The sequence below is a fragment of the Pelobates fuscus genome, chromosome 13 (assembly GCF_036172605.1).
Source record: "Pelobates fuscus isolate aPelFus1 chromosome 13, aPelFus1.pri, whole genome shotgun sequence".
NCBI classification, from domain to species: Eukaryota; Metazoa; Chordata; class Amphibia; order Anura; family Pelobatidae; genus Pelobates; species Pelobates fuscus.
The window spans coordinates 74,705,011-74,724,631 of NC_086329.1; the positions used below are offsets into that span (position 1 = coordinate 74,705,011).

Below are 19,621 nucleotides of genomic sequence, written 5' to 3' on the forward strand. Positions count from 1 at the left end.
AGATGTTGATAAATAATAAAAACTGACATAAGGCTAGTGTTGTTTTTTTTGTGTGTTTTTTTTTTTTTTTGCATCATTCTAAAAATGAAGTAGATTTTGTGTATTGAACTGTATCTACAGACCTAAATGGGTTAACGAAAGGTCGAAAACAATAAATACACTGCAGATCAATCACTTTGTGTTCTAGCATCAATTAGACATTGCAGAACGGCATATGACACCATTAGAGGTTAAATCAATATACAGTTAATAGAGTTAAGCTAATTAAAAGTTGGGGCCAAAACAGTTGCACATTTTCTAATTTGATTGTTATTACTTAATTTGCAGCTTACATATTGCCATTACTACAAGTTTCCATTCAGTGAATAACCTCCCCTCCCCCCCCCCCCCCTTTAAATAGAAGCAGCATCTCACATTAAATTGTGTGAGCATTATTACCAAAAGAAACAAACAGATAAACAAACAAAAAAGATACAATAACATTGTATGGTTTATTTCATATTTTACATGAAACAACTTTTCGCTGTACAATTTACAAGTTTTTTTTATTATTACTAAAAAAAGACCGGTAACACTAACACATAAAATGTGTATAAAAGACATTGTTTTTTCTCTTTCTTTAACAAAAAGTCATACACAGTTATAAAAAAAAATCTGGGGCAGGTATTGCAAAGCTCTTTCAAGTGCAAAACAGTTTATACAAACAGGAGCAAAGTCTCTGCACAAAGCTTTCCTTGATAAATTATTTAAATAGCATATCTACAAAAATATCCAATACACTAAACTGTAATACAAACAAAATCATTTATACAAAAAAAGCAACAAAAATACTAAAATATAGAAAACAATATTACAATATCCTTTATTTAAAAAGAAAAAAAAAACACGTTTAAAATACTTTCCTGGGGATAAACAGTCATTAGAACTATTTACAAAACTGAATAACACTACAGTAGATTTTTTAAATGCATGTTAAATATTTATCCAATTTTTTTCTTTCCTCTTGAAACATAGACATTTCTATTGCTCAGTCGCACAATGAGGTAATATTTGTATGTGAAGTTTAAACTTTTTCTTTTTTCTTTTGTAAATCTCTTTGCAGAAAGGAACTGTTTACCTGCTGAAATGTAATTAGGTCGTTATATGACTATAGAGGCACATATGGTTTACATTTAAATGTTTAGCAAAGGCAGACTGCCATTTCTTGGCTCTCCACCCCTCTTGCCTTGGTCTCCCTCCGGTTCTTTTCAAAGATCAACATAGCTGTCTCGCCTTCCGAAAACACAGATCTATAGCGGAGCCTGAATTATGGACCCTTGTAAATACAACTTTACTAACCACACAGACGAATGATCAAGATTTACTCTGTGTTTTGTACAGTCAGAAATAAATGCATGTACATTATGTTCTGGATGTTTTCCTGTAACATAGTTTTCTGCTATATTGTCTGCCATCTCTATTTATGTCCCTTTGTAACCATTTCAATGTCCATACAAGTACCAATAACTGTGTTGAACCTACTGGTCCGTTCTGTTGAGCAAACATTTTTTTTGCCAAAAGCAGGAACAAGTGCATCACTACTAACTCAATTAAATATACAGTTTATTCGAAACAGTCTCTCGTACGTACGCACATGCAAACGAACACTTACACACACATATGCTACATCCAAACACTTTAATTTAGGCAGTGATATGTAGAACATTTATACACAACTGGGTTCAACTCTCACATACATCAGCTCCGAGACCGTTCTAGCTACATATGCAGACGACATATCCTACACTGATGATTCCATGTTGGTTTTTTTCCAACAGCAAAAGGTTTTTCTGTGAAAGCAAGTTTTGTTTCTAAAATATTGCATCTTTTCTCTTTAGCAAAAGAGCAGCCATTCCAAAAACATAAAAAAATAAAAGTAAAAATAAACATCATGACTATTCTTTGAGAACAAGAATTGTTGGATTATTTAATGTTCACATGGAACATAAGCCTATGAAAAAGTTCCAAAGAAGTCTTTATAAAAAATTATTTTATAAAAAAAGGTATTGCTTTTGTATACCCATTCATCTATTATATATATATATGTTTTTCTTTCTTTCTGCAGTTCTTACATAAAAGCTCTGCCAGGCACTAGGTGGAGAAAGACTTTTGGGCTGTACTGCATCTGGCCAGCACAGCTATTCGACCCCAAAAATACTCATTAAGAAAAAAAGTCCAATTTAGTTCATTGTTCTAATGTGCATTGCAAGTTTTAGAAGTCGATCAATCGTTATCTTCCAAAACCACAACAAGATATTTTATCATAAAAAAAATAAAATAAAAAAGATTGTAGAAATGGTTTGAATGATAGTAAATATCTAACATTTCCGAAGGTGCTGAGAAGTTTTCTTAACATTCATTGAATGAATAACGTCCAGATTTAGGAGTCTGAAAAAAAAAAAAAAAAAGATTTTATTAGAAAAATAAAAACATTCTTGTTTCTTGTAGATTCATCGATTCGATCTATCATCATATTGAGGATGTTTTATCTATATTTCAAGGGATTTTATTTAAAAGCACTTTCGTTTTTAAGTAGTGCCAACATCATTGATCATTTATATGGGGATTACATCATTACATATCTATGGACCATGTCTGGGGCTATATGACATAAAATGGTAACGGCTAACTTGAAATTATCAAAGGGAACATTATTCGTGTGGAATGTTCTCATGATGGCAGACTATAAATTTTTATGGTACAGGTTCATGATTTATATACATGTTTATTTTGATATTTCTAGGTACTTTTTTTTCCTTTTTGACTCACCTCTACATTCATATTTTAGATCGGAGAAAAATACCATCTCTTGGGAGAAGACAAATAAGCCTAATCTTCCTCCGGCATATGTTTTATCATAGATTGGACCTGAGTCGGCCATAACTCTCTTGCCTTCGTGCATCACCACCCTGAAAAAAATACAGACATTAAAATCAAATTCTTTATAAATATATATATATATATATATATATATATATATATATATCTATCTCAACAATAAGATTCCTGACTTCAAATTTGTTTAAACACACATTTTATGTGGGCAAAAACCAATTGTGAAATTGCTAGCAAACATATGAATCAAAACCTTACTGATTCTGACTGACACCTTCATAGAACAAAAACAGACTTTGTTAAAAAAAAAAAAAAAAAAAACGTACTAACTAGATTTTACTTTGTTTTTTTTTCTATCAATCGCACAATACATCATTCTAAAATGTTCTTTTGGTTAAAAATGAATTTAGTTATACAATGAATAAAGTGGTCACACAGTTTGAAGAATAGTTTTCTGCTATCGTGAGAGTGAGATATTGTGCTATCTAGAATGTACATTGTTACTGCTCATATAAAGCAGTAATCACAAAAGTTTTTATGTCTTACCGAATAAAACCAGTCTTTGGTCTGTGGGTCAAATGCCATCTGTAAGCTGTAAAGTCTTTCCATCCTGTTTGACGAGGGTCGTGCCACAAAGTACGGACCTAATAAATATATTTGTATTAGATACAGTAGCTAGAGTAATTGCAGTATTACATGTCCGTTCAACCCTTTAAGTGCTAGCAGTATGTACAGTAACAAAACGGTGCATTTCCAAAAGTCACCTCAAAATATAAAGAGGCATTGCTATTATTATTGTGTGTGTGTATATATATATATATATATATATATATATTGACTTGTACTTCCCCCAGTTCTATTCATAAACCATTAACTAGTAAGAAGTTTTAATGTGTTTTCCTTTTTCATGGAGACTTACTTGTCCTGCAGTATTTCCAGTGTGCCAAAGAGCATTACGAAGGTGTTCGCCTGGTCCAGTGGTGGAATTCACAACCTTGATAGAGAGGCCTGAATATCCCTGAGCTTTAGTAGGTGTTGTATCCCAATACGTCTGGGTTATCTGCTTCCACATAACCACATAAAAGCGGCTGCTTGACTGATAGCCAAACACAAACCCAGCATAATCATCGTCCCTCTCGGTGTTGATGAAAAATGTTCCACTGAAGTCAACGGCACTAAATTCATCGAAACCTAGAAAGCACAAAAAAGAAAATATTATGTAGTCCAAATCAATCACAGTACCTTGATGTTACAAAAAAGTTATACAATGACACGCTAGTGATCCATAGGAATTTATTTCTTTGTTAAAAAATATATAGTTTAAAGACTTTTGTGAAAACCTTGACTAGTTTAATGAAGAACCCCTTGCATACTCCAAGGAGATCTCAATGTTTGTGTATGTCAAACAATATAATTATAAAAGCATAGTGAAACATGGAATATTGAATGTGCTAATCAAGCACTTAATAGTTCTTGTTTTGGATTTGAATACTACTACTACTTACCAACAGCAAGCCCAGGATCACAGTTGACCGTCTGTACCAGCTCTTTGCCTTGATGTCTGACCACCCAGTTGGGATCAATTTGTGAAGTCCCTTTAGGATCCAAAGGCACCATCTGGAATTTACGGAAATCTGTTGTGCTAATGTCGACATTTTCAGGGCAAACATCTTCAGAGTCAGGAATCTTATCATCATCAAAGTCAAACTGGCAAACATCTCCACGTCCATCACCTGATTAAGAAAATAAATTATTATTAATCTGCATACAATTTAAAGCAATCACACATGCAAATAATTCAAACATTGAAAGGATGGATTCATTATTGTATCTAATAGGAAAAGTACGACTTTTTTGTGAATATTTTATTTATGAATATGATAAAGTTCTAATTTTATCAAATTGTTCCACAATCTCCTTTAAAGTGAAACCCAAATGGTTTTATTTTCTTATGAAGCCAGAAAACTGATTATGTAGATCATTAAGCTGTGTGTTATGAAAGGACTCTCACCGTTACTATCGATCTGGTCAGGGTTGTAGACAAGTCTGCAGTTATCTTTATCATCAGGAATTCCATCATTGTCATCATCATGATCACAGGCATCACCCTTGCCATCCTTGTCGTGGTCTGCCTGGTTAGCATTGGGGATGTATGGGCAGTTGTCCAGGTTATTCTGGTGTCCATCTTCATCAATGTCCTGGTTGCTGTCACATTTATCTCCAATAAGATCTGAATCTGAGTCAGTCTGGAAGTGGAAGAAAGCCATGATGAAAATGTGTACACAAGAACAAGGCTTTAAGAAAACAATACGATGAGTGCTTTGTGAAACTGACGTGTAACATCTTGACCACTTAATGAGTGGTTAAGTTCTGACCAAATGAGGTTGGTCCGAAGTTGTTTTGCATCGTTTTAATAAGAGTGTGTATGTTAATGCAATGTGTTTACTACACTTCAGCTACTTCCACTTATGAACTCACACTCCTACTCTAACAGAAACACATCTCAGAACAGTAAGCAAACTGGCAGAAGTTGCTGCTTTTATCGGAAAGGTAATTAGTGTTTTAACGATCAAGCTGAACTTGACTCTGGAAGATATCATTTTGTTACAGAAGGTTATTATCGAGAACATAAAAAAACAGGAGTGGACGGACATCAAAACTTTGTATATCTTTCAAAAATATTTTAATCCTCAAAGCTCCACTTAACACTTTATGAGAAAATACAAAGTTCAAAGCAATATATTCAATGTAATCAAGGCCAGTGTGCTAAGGAGTAACCTCATATAAGTCTCCTATTATGTGGCATTAATAATTCTGGTACAAAAAGTACTTCCTAAAGATAATTATGTGAGAACCAATTTATTTTTTTTCTCATGACAAAAATTTGTGTAAATGCTAGGGAATTTCTGCTTGTGTTCAGCTTAAAACAGAACAATACTGTAAGATTAATGTGATAAGTTTTACAAAAGTAGTTAATCCGTGACATGTGGAATGGCACAGACTGGTTAATCTAAATTATCATTCTATTGGTTGCCAGAATAACATGTTCCTTTCTTAGTCCTGGCAAAGCAGGACAGACTCTGGAACCGTTAACAAATTTGTCTGGCAGCGTGCTCTCAAACAAACTGGTTAAAGCAAGTGTAGCCGTTTTGAGCTATTTCTATACAGGTTATTAATATATTTTTATTCTAACTTTTTTTATTATCTGCAGAGATGTTTAATCATTAAACGTTTTTGTGTTAAAATTCTGTATAATGCGATCTGATCTTTATAAACATTTTGAATTTCTTAGAGGGAGACCAGTTTTTTTTCTCTTTCCTAGAAAATGGTTGCTAATAAGTTACTTATTTGTTGTTAGAAACTTTCACGCTAAGGTTTAATAAGCCTGGCAGAGAAGTTTCACTACCTTGGTATATCATTCCAGTTTAACCCTATCATCAGAAATCTGAAGAACAATGCTGTGCTGTAAGGCACATTAAATATAAAGTTCAAGTTAAGTAAATATACCTGTTCTGGATTGTGTTCCAATGGACAGTTGTCACATTGATCACCGACACCATCCATATCTGTGTCCTTCTGATCTACATTGTATACATAGGGGCAATTGTCTCTTTCATTGAGGATACCTGGGGTGAGATAGAAGATATATTGTAATACATGCATTAAACATTGACATGTGCTGTTACCATATATAACTAGGCATAATATAAATTATAAAAAAACTCTAGTAAATTTTTATTCTCTCTAAACAAACATGTTCTCAGTGTTATAAATACAAACAAGTACATTGGATGTAGACAATGTTTGACTGCTGGAAGGCCATTAAACTTTAGGTAGCATTTAATCAGAGACTATCGAATTAAAAAAATAACACTAACCATCTCCATCAATATCCACTGCACAGGCATCTCCTTCCCCGTTATTGTCTGTGTCAGCCTGATCTGGGTTGTGATTATAAGGGCAGTTATCACATCGATCTCCCACATCATCGCGGTCATAGTCGTACTGAGCCGGGTTGTAAATGAAAGGGCAATTGTCCTGGGAAAAAAAAAGATAACAAAAATGTTGATAAATTGAAGCAGTCCGATGTCTAGCTAGTTATCGCGTTCACAGGTCACAGGACCTTTTCTGTCATTAAATCTCTTTTGCAAGTCTTATCCAAAATTGCTATTTTTATCCTGCTTGTCAATAGTACAACCAATTACATGACGTACAGATACAGTTATGCCTTGTTTATCTGCTATTAAAGAATCCATACCTAGAGAGGGCACCATTCATGTGTGGTATAAATAGGTTACCCATAAAGGATGTAGAAATAGTAAAAGTAAATTTGCTAATTTATCAATCAAAATGTTATAGATTTTATCCCTAGATAATCACATTCTTAGAATTTGCTTATTTCCCTTGAGGCTATTTTATACTGACTGAAAACAGCATGAATCTCCATAATGAAGAAACCATGGGCAGTTAAATTCTAGAATGTGATATTTTTAGCTCAAGCTGAGACCTCTGAATGCTAGTCGGTCTAACTGAAAAGTGACACATAGATGTTGGAATCTGCGAATTGAGGATAGGGAGCATAACATCTGTGTGCTTCAACTTCTGTTACTCTGCTGGTAGCTAACTTTGCTCAGGAAGCCAACAGTCAATTTCACTTTCAAAGTCCAGTCTTAGCAAAACACTTCATAGTAAAACATAGCCAAGAAATTTCGCAATTTACTAGACAAATTTCACAATGACATGTTATTTTTATGGAGGAGGAAGAAGAAGCAGTGTTTACTTTCCAGCTGGGATGTTTGACTGTGCGGTAGGCAAGGAAAGTAACCTGACCAATAAATTAATATGCATTTTGCATTCTTACCCTATCGTCCGGGATTCCATCGTTATCATCATCACTATCGCAAGCATCTCCAATTCCGTCTTTATCATAATCTTCTTGTCCTGAGTTGGGAAGGTTGGGGCAGTTGTCCTATAAAGGGGGGGGGGGGGGGAAAGTTAGTCTTTGTTTCTGACATAAGTAAATGGAAACTAAGGCTATACTAATGGTCACTGAACCGGTCTATAAAATAGGATGCTACAAATCAAAATCCATTTACTAAATTTTCTGTGTGATACATCATTTATGGCTTCCCACCTAAAATTAGGTTGGGAAAAATAGTTATGTTTAAACTAACAATGGGTTATGGAGTCATATTGTGTCATATCGTCATGTAATATATTGTATAGTGTATAATGTTAATATTCAATTTAAACAGGTACTAAAAGTAATCTGTGGGGCATTTTGATACTAGTTTAATGATAACGTAAAACTGGTATAAACCTTCACTAAATCACTTACCTTCTTGCAATGATAAGTAGCATTATCAACACATGTAAGGTTTTCATTTGGCCATCCATCCAAATCTGTATCTTCTCCACAGATGATGCCATTGCCAGCATATCCTGGTTTGCATTCACATCGGAACATGGGATCAGTATAATGACCGAGGTATATACATCTTGCATTCTTGTTGCAGTTATGGGTTCCATCAGTGCAAGGGTTACGTGGTTTGCAAACCTACAAAATTCAGGGGGGGGGGGGGGAAACAACATAGGATGTGTCATTATAACATATGGTTAATCAAAGATTCCCATATCTGAGTTAAATCTATCTTATCATCATTAAATTCCATTTATTGTTTAGTTACTAAAAGACATTTTGGAATATACAGTAACAACAGGCAAAAATGAGCAATCAACCAACAGAGAATATCATGAGAACAATTCAATATTATCTCTGTATTGTCTGAATAATGGGTCATACCTGTTTGTTTGCTGTAGCATCCTCAACACTTTTTCCAAAAGGTTGTGTCCCTGCATAACGTGGTGGGCATGGTAAACAGTTGTAACCTGGCTCTGTGTTTTCACATCTGTGTACTCCATTAAGAGTAAAGCAGGCATCAGGTACCTCTTTGCACTAAGATAAAACATGAAATAATGATTATTTATGAGGAAAAAAATATCAAGGAATGGAGTCGGTGATTTAAAAAAATAAATAAATAAAAACTTTGGCAATAAGTGGAGACAGACTAAAATGATCATTTAGTATTGTACTGATATCTTGTTTAGAACATGGCATTATCATTGTAGTTATAATACAACTGTTCTACAGCAACAGATGGAAGGTCAAGGTGAATCACTCCTAATTTAGTTCCATAAATTTTAAAGTCTACAGCAACAGAAAACCGAGAATCCATGACAAGTCCCATTTTTAAAAAATAATATTTACCTCATCTACATCTTTGCAATTAACTCCATTTCCTCTGTATCCTGCAGGACAAGCACCACACTTCCATGATCCGTCAGGGAAGCTTGTACATTTAACTCCAGCAAAGCACGGATTGGAGAGACAACCATCTAAGGAAATAAAGCAGGTTAGTGTGAGGTGGCTCAAAAACAGATATTGACAAGGGAAACCTATCTAAAATAAGTAGGGTACCACTAGCTTACCTATTGGGCAGTCCTGCTTGTTGCATATCCGACTATCATCAGGTTCTCCAAGACATTCTTTACCACCATACTGAGGCTCAGGGTTGTTACAAAGACGTTGACGTTTTTGAACACCTCCACCACAAGTCACACTGCATGTGTCCCATGGTGAATATGGTCCCCACTGACCATTAACTGAAAACAAGTATTAAACATGTCCATTAATCAAAAGTTGAATGAAGCAACAACCACATTAATTAATTTACCAGTAGATTTTAAAATCAAAATTTATTTTAAATAGTGAGTCATTCATGTCATCAACAAATAAGAATTTATGAGGGCACTGTGGTGCCCACCTAATGACCTTTAGCAGGGCTTCGTTCTAAAAGTCCAGCAATAGCTGGAATGTTGACATAATACATATTTTTTTATTAATCTCTTAAGACTCTTATTTGAGTTTTTATCCAGGCTATTGAACAGAGAGTGCAGATATACTATATAATACAAAGCTACAGAAATGTTCACAAAAATATTACAAAGTAGTGAAAAGACATACTGGGGCATGGGTCTTTCTGGCATGGCTTGTTTTCTCTTCCTTCTCCTTCACATGGTTTTCCATTCAGTTGAGGAACAGGTGAGTTACAAAGACGGATTCTGGTGATCTGACCACTTCCACAGGTCACGGAACAAGAAGACCAAGGAGACCAGTGACTCCATCCACCATCTTGCTTGACTAGAAAATGAATACATATATTTGTATATCATTACAATTGTCTGGTACATTTTTAAATTTTTACTTTGGAATGTTTAGGTAGTTATGTCATACTCACATCTCTTATCACATTCTTGGATATGACATGACCTGGTCTGAACAGAGGAACCTTCACAGCGGTTATTAAGACTGTCACAGGAACGACCTCTCTGTTGGACACCATGTCCACAAGTCACAGAACAAGCTGTCCAGTCAGACCATGGAGACCAACCATCATCAGCGGAATCACTTGCTAGAAAGACAAAATTAAAATAACGTCAAAGATCATACCATATCAAATTTGCAGTTTCTTAATATAACATGCAAATGACTCATTACAAAATAAGTTTATTACAATTAATGCTAAGACATAGTGCCATAAATATTTTATATGGAATTGATTTTATTATTAATGAGTCATGCTTGTTAACAATTAAACATTTTATTTAAATTTTTTTTTAAATAAAAGCGGAAACATGCCAAGCCAACAGAAGAATGAACCGCACAGGACTGAGCAGGTCTCAATATCAGTCTCCAGGTTTGCAGATGTCCCACTCTCATGAGACATATTTTATCTTTTCTTGAATCAACTTGTCCGGTACGTACAAGATTACCATCTGCATATTTCTCATTTCATCTTTTAAAAATGAGCTGTTTTGCCTGAGGCTTTAGATACACCTTTCCATTTAAAAATGTTTATGCAGGTATGTAGTAAAGGCACATAAATATGCTTCTGCAACTGTAATAGATCATATATTTATGTTTTTATTTTAAAGTTTAAAATTATATATATATATAATATATATTTTAACTTTATCTTAAAGTTAAAAATGATATACACACACATATATATATATTGTGTGTATATCATTTTTAACTTTAAGATAAAAAACATAAATATATGATCTGTCACAGTAAAACTAGATCATCACATATTATGACTCGACGGTACCCAACTGCTACAACGCTAATTATTTAGACATGTAAAAAAAATTTGAATCTGATGGTGTGTGTCCTTAGCATAGCTATTATGATATTAGTATTTTCAACAGCTGTATATGAGTACTTACGCCAACATCTGGGGCAGCATTCTCCATCTGGAATGGTGGCATTAGTGCAAGGGACAAGTGGACAGGACACCTTGTGGCAAATGGTTGCAGAATTCTAAATAAAACCATAAACCGCAGCATTTACGTTATTAAATGTGAAATTGCTTAACATGCAAACACAAAGAATTACAGTTGTCCAACACTGTGGTATACATTGGTGCTTCATAAATAATATTGGGATGTAAGCATACATTTTCTGCTAAAATGTGGAATTCGGCTAAAATGTGTGTCCTGTGTAAGTAGGATTAAAAAAAATGTTAAATGAAAAGTGTATTATTTTAACGTGAAATGATACAAAAAACATCAGCAACAAATGTGCTGTACATGAATCGCATGGGACATGGCTGATTGCATATTTTATGGGTTTATTTTATCTCTCCTCACGCTCAAATACATCTGAGTGCAAGTTACAGCAGGCCTTTCACAACTATTTTCCTTATAGTCATGTTAAGCCAGTTATAATTATGGCTTTTATTTTCAAGATCATAAAATCTGATTTGACAGTATACAAACTTCAGTGCTGTATGTCCAGAATCACACATAAGTATGGTAATGAGTTTACAGAGGAGTTATATGGAAATTCAAGCCCCACGTTACATCAATATGAAGGATAACTGACATTATATTGTTTTAATAACTTCTGTAGAGTTACCATTAACTACAACTATATCTCTAGACAGGTTGGGAGTTACACTTTATCATCCTGCAGAAAACAAACCATTTTTGTATTATGTATATTACCTGGCAAGTGCATTCTGTGCAAGCATCGATGGTCCATTCGTCAAGGTTGTTGTGCTTGACCCCATTGTGAAGGCACATACCAGGTGTGATCTTTACCACTTGCGCAATAAGCTCATTTTCCTCAGTCTAATAAAAACAATGACAAATAATATATATTTTCAGATACATTTAATATAGTTTTGTGGAAAGAGGTATGTCTTTTCATTAAAATTACTCTATCATGTGTTTGAAGTGGACATTCTACAGATCATTTGTAAAGTGAGGGCTATGGAATTTTTATGTAACCAAAAGTCCACATTAGGACTTGTAGAATTACTTACCACTTTGCGGACATTGTCCTGGAGATTTGTGATAATTGTCCGTAGGCCTTTCAATTCCAGAAACATACTGGCCAGATCATCACATGAAATGCCACACACAGCATGTAGGTCTTTTGTTTTGTGTCCAATGTAATTTGTTCTAATTGCTGGACTTGAGCCATTGACTGGATTGTCCAAAGTAATTACGGAATTCGTCACTGAAATGGCATAAAGACAAAAACACAAATTACAAATTCTGCTCATTCTTTAAGGAATATGAGAATAGGGGAATTGGCATTCTACCGAACTATAAAGTGATTATCCGGATATAATTATAGCGTTATTACATATAAAGATATATATTTTTTAAATACATACATATAACTATTCATAGTAGATTTAAGGGAATTACTACTAGATTCAAAGAGCTATTTCTTGCATCAAATCAGGTTAATTTATGTTACTTAACAATGTCACCATGTGCTCCTGTACTTAGTTATGAGCCCCAAGTCATACAGCTTACAGTTTTGGCACAACAGGTCCTGAAAGATCTCAGTTGCCAAGATATGTGCTACATTGTCCTGACATTGACGCATGGGAAACATATTGCTTTGGCTCTAGCTACAAGCAACTGAAAATGTTGCGTCCACTTACAGCTCGAACATCCTTTGTTTCTCAGAATAGCATCCAAAGTGGTTCCAAACACAAAACGTAGGTTTTGAAGAACTCCCTGGTAAGAAAAATAAAACCATATTAATTGACGCATGTCAATTCTATAACAAAAAAAAGTTTTCAAATATAATTTTAGTTACTGTTAATGTTTACTTTATCATTCACATTTAATCTATTCAATTCGATATATCTATCTCCCAGTGTCGATGTTTTCATTTACTCTAATACTTTACAGGATCCCAAGCCTTTATCTGAACAGATTTTCCAGGTTTAGGTTTTGATTTGATGTTGTGCCAACACCATAGGGGAGTCCCATACTGAGATGTAATGCATTGGTATTCCAACTAGCACGAAAGATGTTAAAAAATTCCTATGTACTCATCCATGATCTATTTTACAAATCTTGCTGTAACTCACCTCGAAGTTATCTTTTACTCCTCCTTTTGCTACCCTGAGCCTAGCAGTGCTTGCCAGATCTCCATTGAAAATATTCTGAATGGGGACATCTAGTTCAGCGTTTTCCATCTTGTCACATCCTACGTAGAGCTGGGCACGGTCTTCCTGTACAAACAGAGTGATATTCTTCCAGTGGCCAGTAGCCAGTAGAGCATCTTCAACAGAAACCACCTGTTGCTTGCCTTCACCACTTAGACTCAAGTCTAGAGTACCAGCACGGCCATTGGATACCAGACTGAAAACATGCCCAGACCCATCCTTTCTTTCTACAGACAGAAGTGTTCCTCGAGTCTTCTTCGCTTGGCGCAAAGTAGCCAGTAGAATGAAGCCACGTTCTGCACGGACTGCATCTAGCAGATCCTGAAATTTATGATCTGGAACTGGGGGAATCAGATCAGCATTTTCAATTCTGTAGGCTGGGCTTGATGTATCAGGACCTTTTACTAAATGGACTCCGGCAGGTTTTCGGGAACCAGCCTTACGGGTAAATCCCGTTAACTCAAAGAGATCGAATACACTATTATCATCATTGCCAGGCTCTGTATAAAACAAAACATATGTAAAGAATAAAGTTGTGTTCTTGAACCATGTCAACTTCAAAAACTGGTAAAAAAAATATTTATAACTTTATTCACCAATGTGTCGATTCGAACAGATTACAAACTTTCACAACTTAGACTAATATAATAAAGTTGGAAAAATGCCAAGTTCAGCCTAGTCGGCTAATTTGCTCTAAGTATTTCAAGTGACTAGAAGAATAAACCACACAACTCTGTAACAGAACCTCAATGAATAGTAATTATAACATGGGATTTTTTTCTGAAGGCAATGCCTGTATATGTTAAAACAACACACATGTTCTAGTGCTTACAGGGTTAAAATCTACACCGTAATTTCACATATTGGAGAATAAAGTGATTTCTCATGTAGTGAACTATAGAAGGGGATCACCTGATATTATCTTTGCTAAGAATGTGACCTTTATATCCTAGCCAAATTTAATTTATGCTTGAGTAACACAGTGCTGCATGTGCCTCCTGCTCTAATAACTTATGAAACTTCAATGTATATTTTAATGTATATATTTTACTGTTCTATACATTTTTTTTTTTTTTTAAATAAACACGTTTAACACAAGCATGTTAGAAATTACACTTTATTGTGGTATAAATACCATCCCATCCCGTACATTCACTAAAAATTCCAATTGACTTTTGGGAATCCTAACATTCCGTAGAGTAGTTCTGGGACAAAGTTCCAAAACAGTAGCTATCGCTATAGAAACCAGTGGAATGCCGCAAACAGATTGCACCACTATTAGAGATGCTATCCCCAAAATTACTGTTTGTATTATTAAATTATTATTATTTTTTTTTTTTATAGTCCTTTGTTGGCGGGTATTAGATACCTCTATAAGAGAGATTCCATATCTCGTTCATCTTTTGGATCACTGAAAATTAATGAAGTCACTAGGCTGGCAGGTATTCTATGCCATTCCACACAAAGGTTAAATAAGCAACAATTACAAAGGAACAGTTATTTTTTCAGCTTACCTGCTGCTTGGTATGTCTGACAAACAGCCAACATCAACAATAGAAAAAGTCCCTTCATTATTTCTATACAGTAAAAACGCGGAGAACTCTGAAAAACACATATTTGGATAGATTAACACACTTATCACGAAAACCAGCTGTCTAACACACTAAAACTTGCTCTACTCATTAAACACTCAGACATTACACGTGCCAAGGCATTTTAACAGCTTGTAACCATAAGAAAGCAATTTCTTTGTGTCAGCAGCAAGTCACAAATTATACCGAATAATCTAAGGGGATTATTCGCTAAACTGTGAAGAACTGACAAGAGGATGACACATTTTAGATCAATATAGCAGAACTAGAAAAATAAACTTTTTTTTTTTTTTTTAAATTTGCAATAACTTTGCCAGTTTTCCACAAATCAAAATTTAATAAATAAACCTCAATTATATGGCAATATTGGTCTACAAATCTGCACTAGTTAAAAAAAATAATAATAATAATAATAAAGAAATAAAAAAGGGGAAAATTATAGAATATCTAATTTCTATTTGTGAGCAAAAAAGGGGATCCTTTAAAAAAAAAAATTTTTTTCCATAGTATTATTTTCAGTATAATGAGAATATATTGCAACTTTACAAGACAAGTTATATTCAAGTTCTCACTCAGCCAATAATGAGTAAAGGATCACATGAAACCAAAATTAAAGAACATATAAATAAAAGTGACTCACACATATAGAAAAGAAAATGACTTCACCATATGCAAACAGAAAATGTATATGCTGACAGTAAAACGACTGTAATATGTATCATTGGAACCTATGTTTAAAAAGCAATTGCTGGATTGAACAGACAGAACATGGGATGACTTTTTCCAAAGCATGTAGTTGTGCCTAGTTGTGGAACTGCTGACTGAACTGTCTTATCCTCTATAGTACAGTGAATGTTAAAATACTGGCATGCCATAAATCAACAGGCAATTAGCTTCAGCAGACCAAACAGGCAGAATTCTATTTCCAAATGCAAGAATTACTTTACCAAGAAGAATCAACACTTGGAATCACCAAAAATATATAACTCAAATAATTAAAAAAAACAAAAAACTAAACCTAACCTAACCTAAAAATATAACACTATAACTAACACTTTATAAAATCCATAAATAATTAAGCATCACATCACAGTAACAAAATCAGCTCATGTCAATCTCATGCAATACAGAGTTCTAATAATTTGGATGAAGTGCCAGTCAATATCTCCAATAGCACTTGCTGTATCAGTATTGCAGCACAGTTAGAATTGCACTGAATGGAAGTACCACAATTTGCTGTTAATCCAAAGCAACAAAGTAGCAATGCAAATAAAATACAGTGGCAACAGATAAGCTAAGGATGTCATCTTACATTCTTCTAGGGTTAGAAAAGCAGATTTCTCTCTGACTGCAGCAGGAGAGGGTGAGATGGCTCTTCTGTGTGTCTGGGTGTCTGGATGAATGGGAACCTGTAGGATTGACACTAAACTCCTCAGTGTGTGTTATCCATGAGTTCTGTAAGAAAGGCTTCTCTGTGCTTCACATATAAACCAGCTCTCACATTCCTGGGGGCGAAACCAACCAATCAGAGACGAGGCTGCAGGAAACGAGCTCCTGTTTATTCTATTACCTCACAACATGAGGGAGAGACACAGCTATCACACATACTGAATATTACAATGTGACGCATGCTGAGGAATTTCTTAATGACAAATTTCCAACTTTTTTTTTCCCCTCTCCTTTTATTTTTTTATTTTATTATAATGCATCATGATAGAGGTATCCAGAAAAGGAAAACTACCATATATAACTTCATATACACCGACTGCCATCAAATTCATTTTCTACCCCCCTGTAGCCCTTTCCTATTTCCTGACACACCGTTCATGTTTATGTGAAGCTGGTTTTTATAGGTTCCAGTGGAGACTTGGCTTGAAAGCCATAAACATGTATTTTATAACATAGACATAAGGAATCATACTTAGAAGTACACACACGGTAATATGTGTGTAAATGTTTTGAATCCAGGAAGAATACAATGTGTGTCTGTCCTGGAGTCTGTCCTCAGACAGATCACAGATAGACAAACAGATGATAGATAACAGACATACAGATGACAGAGACAGACAGACAGACAGATGATTGACAGACAGATGACAGAATGACTGAATTAGATAACTAGACAGACTATATATATATATATAATCTCACATACAATGTAGTACAATTACACACATGGAAAAAAAGTTACTTAGTCAGACAACCTTATTGCTTTGATTGTTTGAGTATTTAGACCACTAACAACACAATTATTACAGATATAGTGTAGTAGGATTAACAAGTTCAATATTTTACAATGAGGCGGTAATTACATTTGGATTCCGCAATGATGTGTGTTCTTTGTTGCCCTGACATATGCATAGATTCAATTAAAATTGACTGACAACCTAATTACTGATGGTAGCTTGCATATTTATGAATTATGCACTACAGTTTGCAAATGGTAGATCATTTAGATATGAACAGGTTAACATCAATGTATATAATTAATGCCATACACATAGTTTAAATGACATTAACGGCGGGCTATTAATCTGTTTGATTACATTTTTCATATGCTTTTTATTCTAAAACCTAAGGGTGTTGTACAACACTGTCAGAGACATTGCTTATCCTTTGTTAACTCAAATTCTTCAAGCTACATGTTATATATATATATATATATATATATATATATATATATATATATATATATGGCAGAAAGAATAATACTGCACTTATACATATTGCACCCAGTCAACACATAGCTTAACAGAGAAATATTTCAGGTCTTTCATAAGATCATTTTTGTAGTGTGATATTGACAAGCAATGTACTAAAATAGCCACAAGGGGGAACATGTGAGCTAGACCAAAATTTACTTTTAGCTATTCACATCTAGTTCCAAATACTTACATTGTTATAAACAAAACAATGGGATCAATAGAGCTTCTCAATTTAACTCATGTGCAATTTTATTTTATAAGTGAGCTGTTTGCTTGTTTTTCTTTTTCTAAGGTTAAGACGTATTGATTCTTTAGTAAAAATCCATAGACAGACATTCCATTCATGTATTGTACTTGTGACATCAGCAGGGAAGAATGGACTTTGGACAGGGAGCTTGTTTGACTACAGGGACAAAGGCAAACCCACTGCCAAGCTTTTCTTTTTTTTTTTTTTTTTTGCTGATAGGTACAAGAACACTGAGACATTGCTCTCATATTTTGACAAGGCTCACTTTCACATTCCTCTGTCTCACGGTTCTAATTGGTTTGGAATGAGCCTAAGATTTTGTAAGTCAGTGTTACTGAGCATCAACAAATTCTTTCATTTTTCTGATTGAAGACACAGAAATATTAAGGCGGCAAATTAAAAAGAGAGAGTTGCCAGAAGTATGCACATTTTAATGTTTGTCTCTTTAAAGTGTACATTGTTGGGAATGCAAAGTGAATTTAAACTTTTAGCTGAACTTTAACCATGGCTGACCTGGAGAATAGTTAAAGTTCAGCTATTGTGGCCTAAATGTTGAAATCCACTTCGAATTTTTGATAATTCATACTTTAGTGAATAAGTCACTAAACACTTTTATTTATACACAACACTGTCCATTTATGTTTGTGTTACCAGGAGAAACACACAATCTCCGGTGGTCAAGGATTAGCATGTGGAGGGACCAGATCGCGGTCATTAACCCACTAGTTTGCTCTGTGAATAAATCAGAATGACTATTAGGCTGTGCAGTAATACTTTGGCAGAAATGCTCAGATTATTTATAAAATGTTGAATTTAAGGTATAAGTGAGTGGAACTTCAGCCAACATTAAGCACAGAGCAGCTGAGGTCTGCAAAGGAGTATAGCTTTCTACACAGTTGAGTCACTTCTTGAGTCATTCTTATGCATCCCTATGAGTATTGTATAACATTAACCATTTTCTTATCTTACTAGGCTATGTTTTATTTTATTTTTTTAGTGTGCTTTATTGTAAGTCTACACTGGTTTATTAATAAAGCAATTAATTAACATAGTCTGGTTAAAGCACCCAGTGTGAAACGAGTTGACTGCTGTCACAAGTGTACTGCAAGTCTCTTGTTTTGTATGCCGCTGAATGCTTTAAAAACCATACCTAGGGGGAAAAAAAATGTAGAGTCAACATTTCCATTCACCTGGTCTGAATATCGCTGCTTTTCTGTTATACATTCTAAATTTTGGAGTGGAAGGACTTTTGTTTTTTTTTGCAGTGAACATGATACAGGGATCAGCGTTTGTGCAAGATATGAGACCACTGGTTTTCATGAATCATAATGGCACAATGATTGGGATATTTTGACACTTATCAACATTTATGGAGGATTGGTTAACCTAGCCGCAAATAGAAATTTATATATCTTGGTCTCCTCAAACTAATTACAATCTACCAATGTGCTACAAATGTTTGGAAGTTAATTTATACCACTTGGGTGAATTAAAAAGATTATAAAGTTAATAGAACGTCACATCAAAACATTTATACGCGGAAACATTTGAAAACACACTTTTAAATGCTTTCAGTAATAACTAAAAATGAATTTGTGTGTTAAATTGTAATGGAGAGAAAAGAAAACACACAAATTACAGTTACATAGTTACATAGCTGAAAAGAGA

The 19,621-nt window shown here is 34.4% G+C and overlaps 1 protein-coding gene across 1 annotated transcript; it reads right to left on the reverse strand.

Moving 5' to 3' along the window:
* Nucleotides 1–472: 472 nt before the first annotated feature.
* On the reverse strand, nt 473–16,448 carry THBS1 (thrombospondin 1). The gene is made up of 22 exons (XM_063439710.1): nt 16,314–16,448; nt 14,924–15,011; nt 13,332–13,909; nt 12,897–12,972; nt 12,264–12,460; nt 11,944–12,069; nt 11,164–11,257; nt 10,173–10,346; nt 9,899–10,075; nt 9,364–9,537; nt 9,143–9,270; nt 8,678–8,830; nt 8,213–8,431; nt 7,736–7,843; nt 6,753–6,912; nt 6,382–6,500; nt 4,886–5,120; nt 4,380–4,607; nt 3,794–4,065; nt 3,421–3,518; nt 2,809–2,948; nt 473–2,427 (listed from the first exon to the last, which is right to left on the reverse strand). The coding sequence occupies exons 2-22, from the start codon at nt 14,979–14,981 to the stop codon at nt 2,420–2,422; spliced, it is 3,522 nt and encodes a 1,173-aa protein (XP_063295780.1). The 5' UTR covers nt 14,982–15,011; nt 16,314–16,448; the 3' UTR covers nt 473–2,419.
* Between the last annotated feature and the right edge of the window lie 3,173 nt (nt 16,449–19,621).

What these genes read in the sequence shown, in the direction of transcription:
- THBS1 (XM_063439710.1), bottom strand. Translation starts at nt 14,981, where the DNA reads ATGAAGGGACTTTTTCTATTGTTGATGTTGGCTGTTTGTCAGACATAC. An exon ending in ATGCTGCCCCAGATGTTGGC is followed by an intron (nt 10,347 to 11,163) that starts GTAAGTACTCAT and finishes TTGTCTTTCTAG; the next exon opens with CAAGTGATTCCGCTGATGAT. An exon ending in CCAAAGACTGGTTTTATTCG is followed by an intron (nt 2,949 to 3,420) that starts GTAAGACATAAA and finishes TATTTTTTTCAG; the next exon opens with GGTGGTGATGCACGAAGGCA.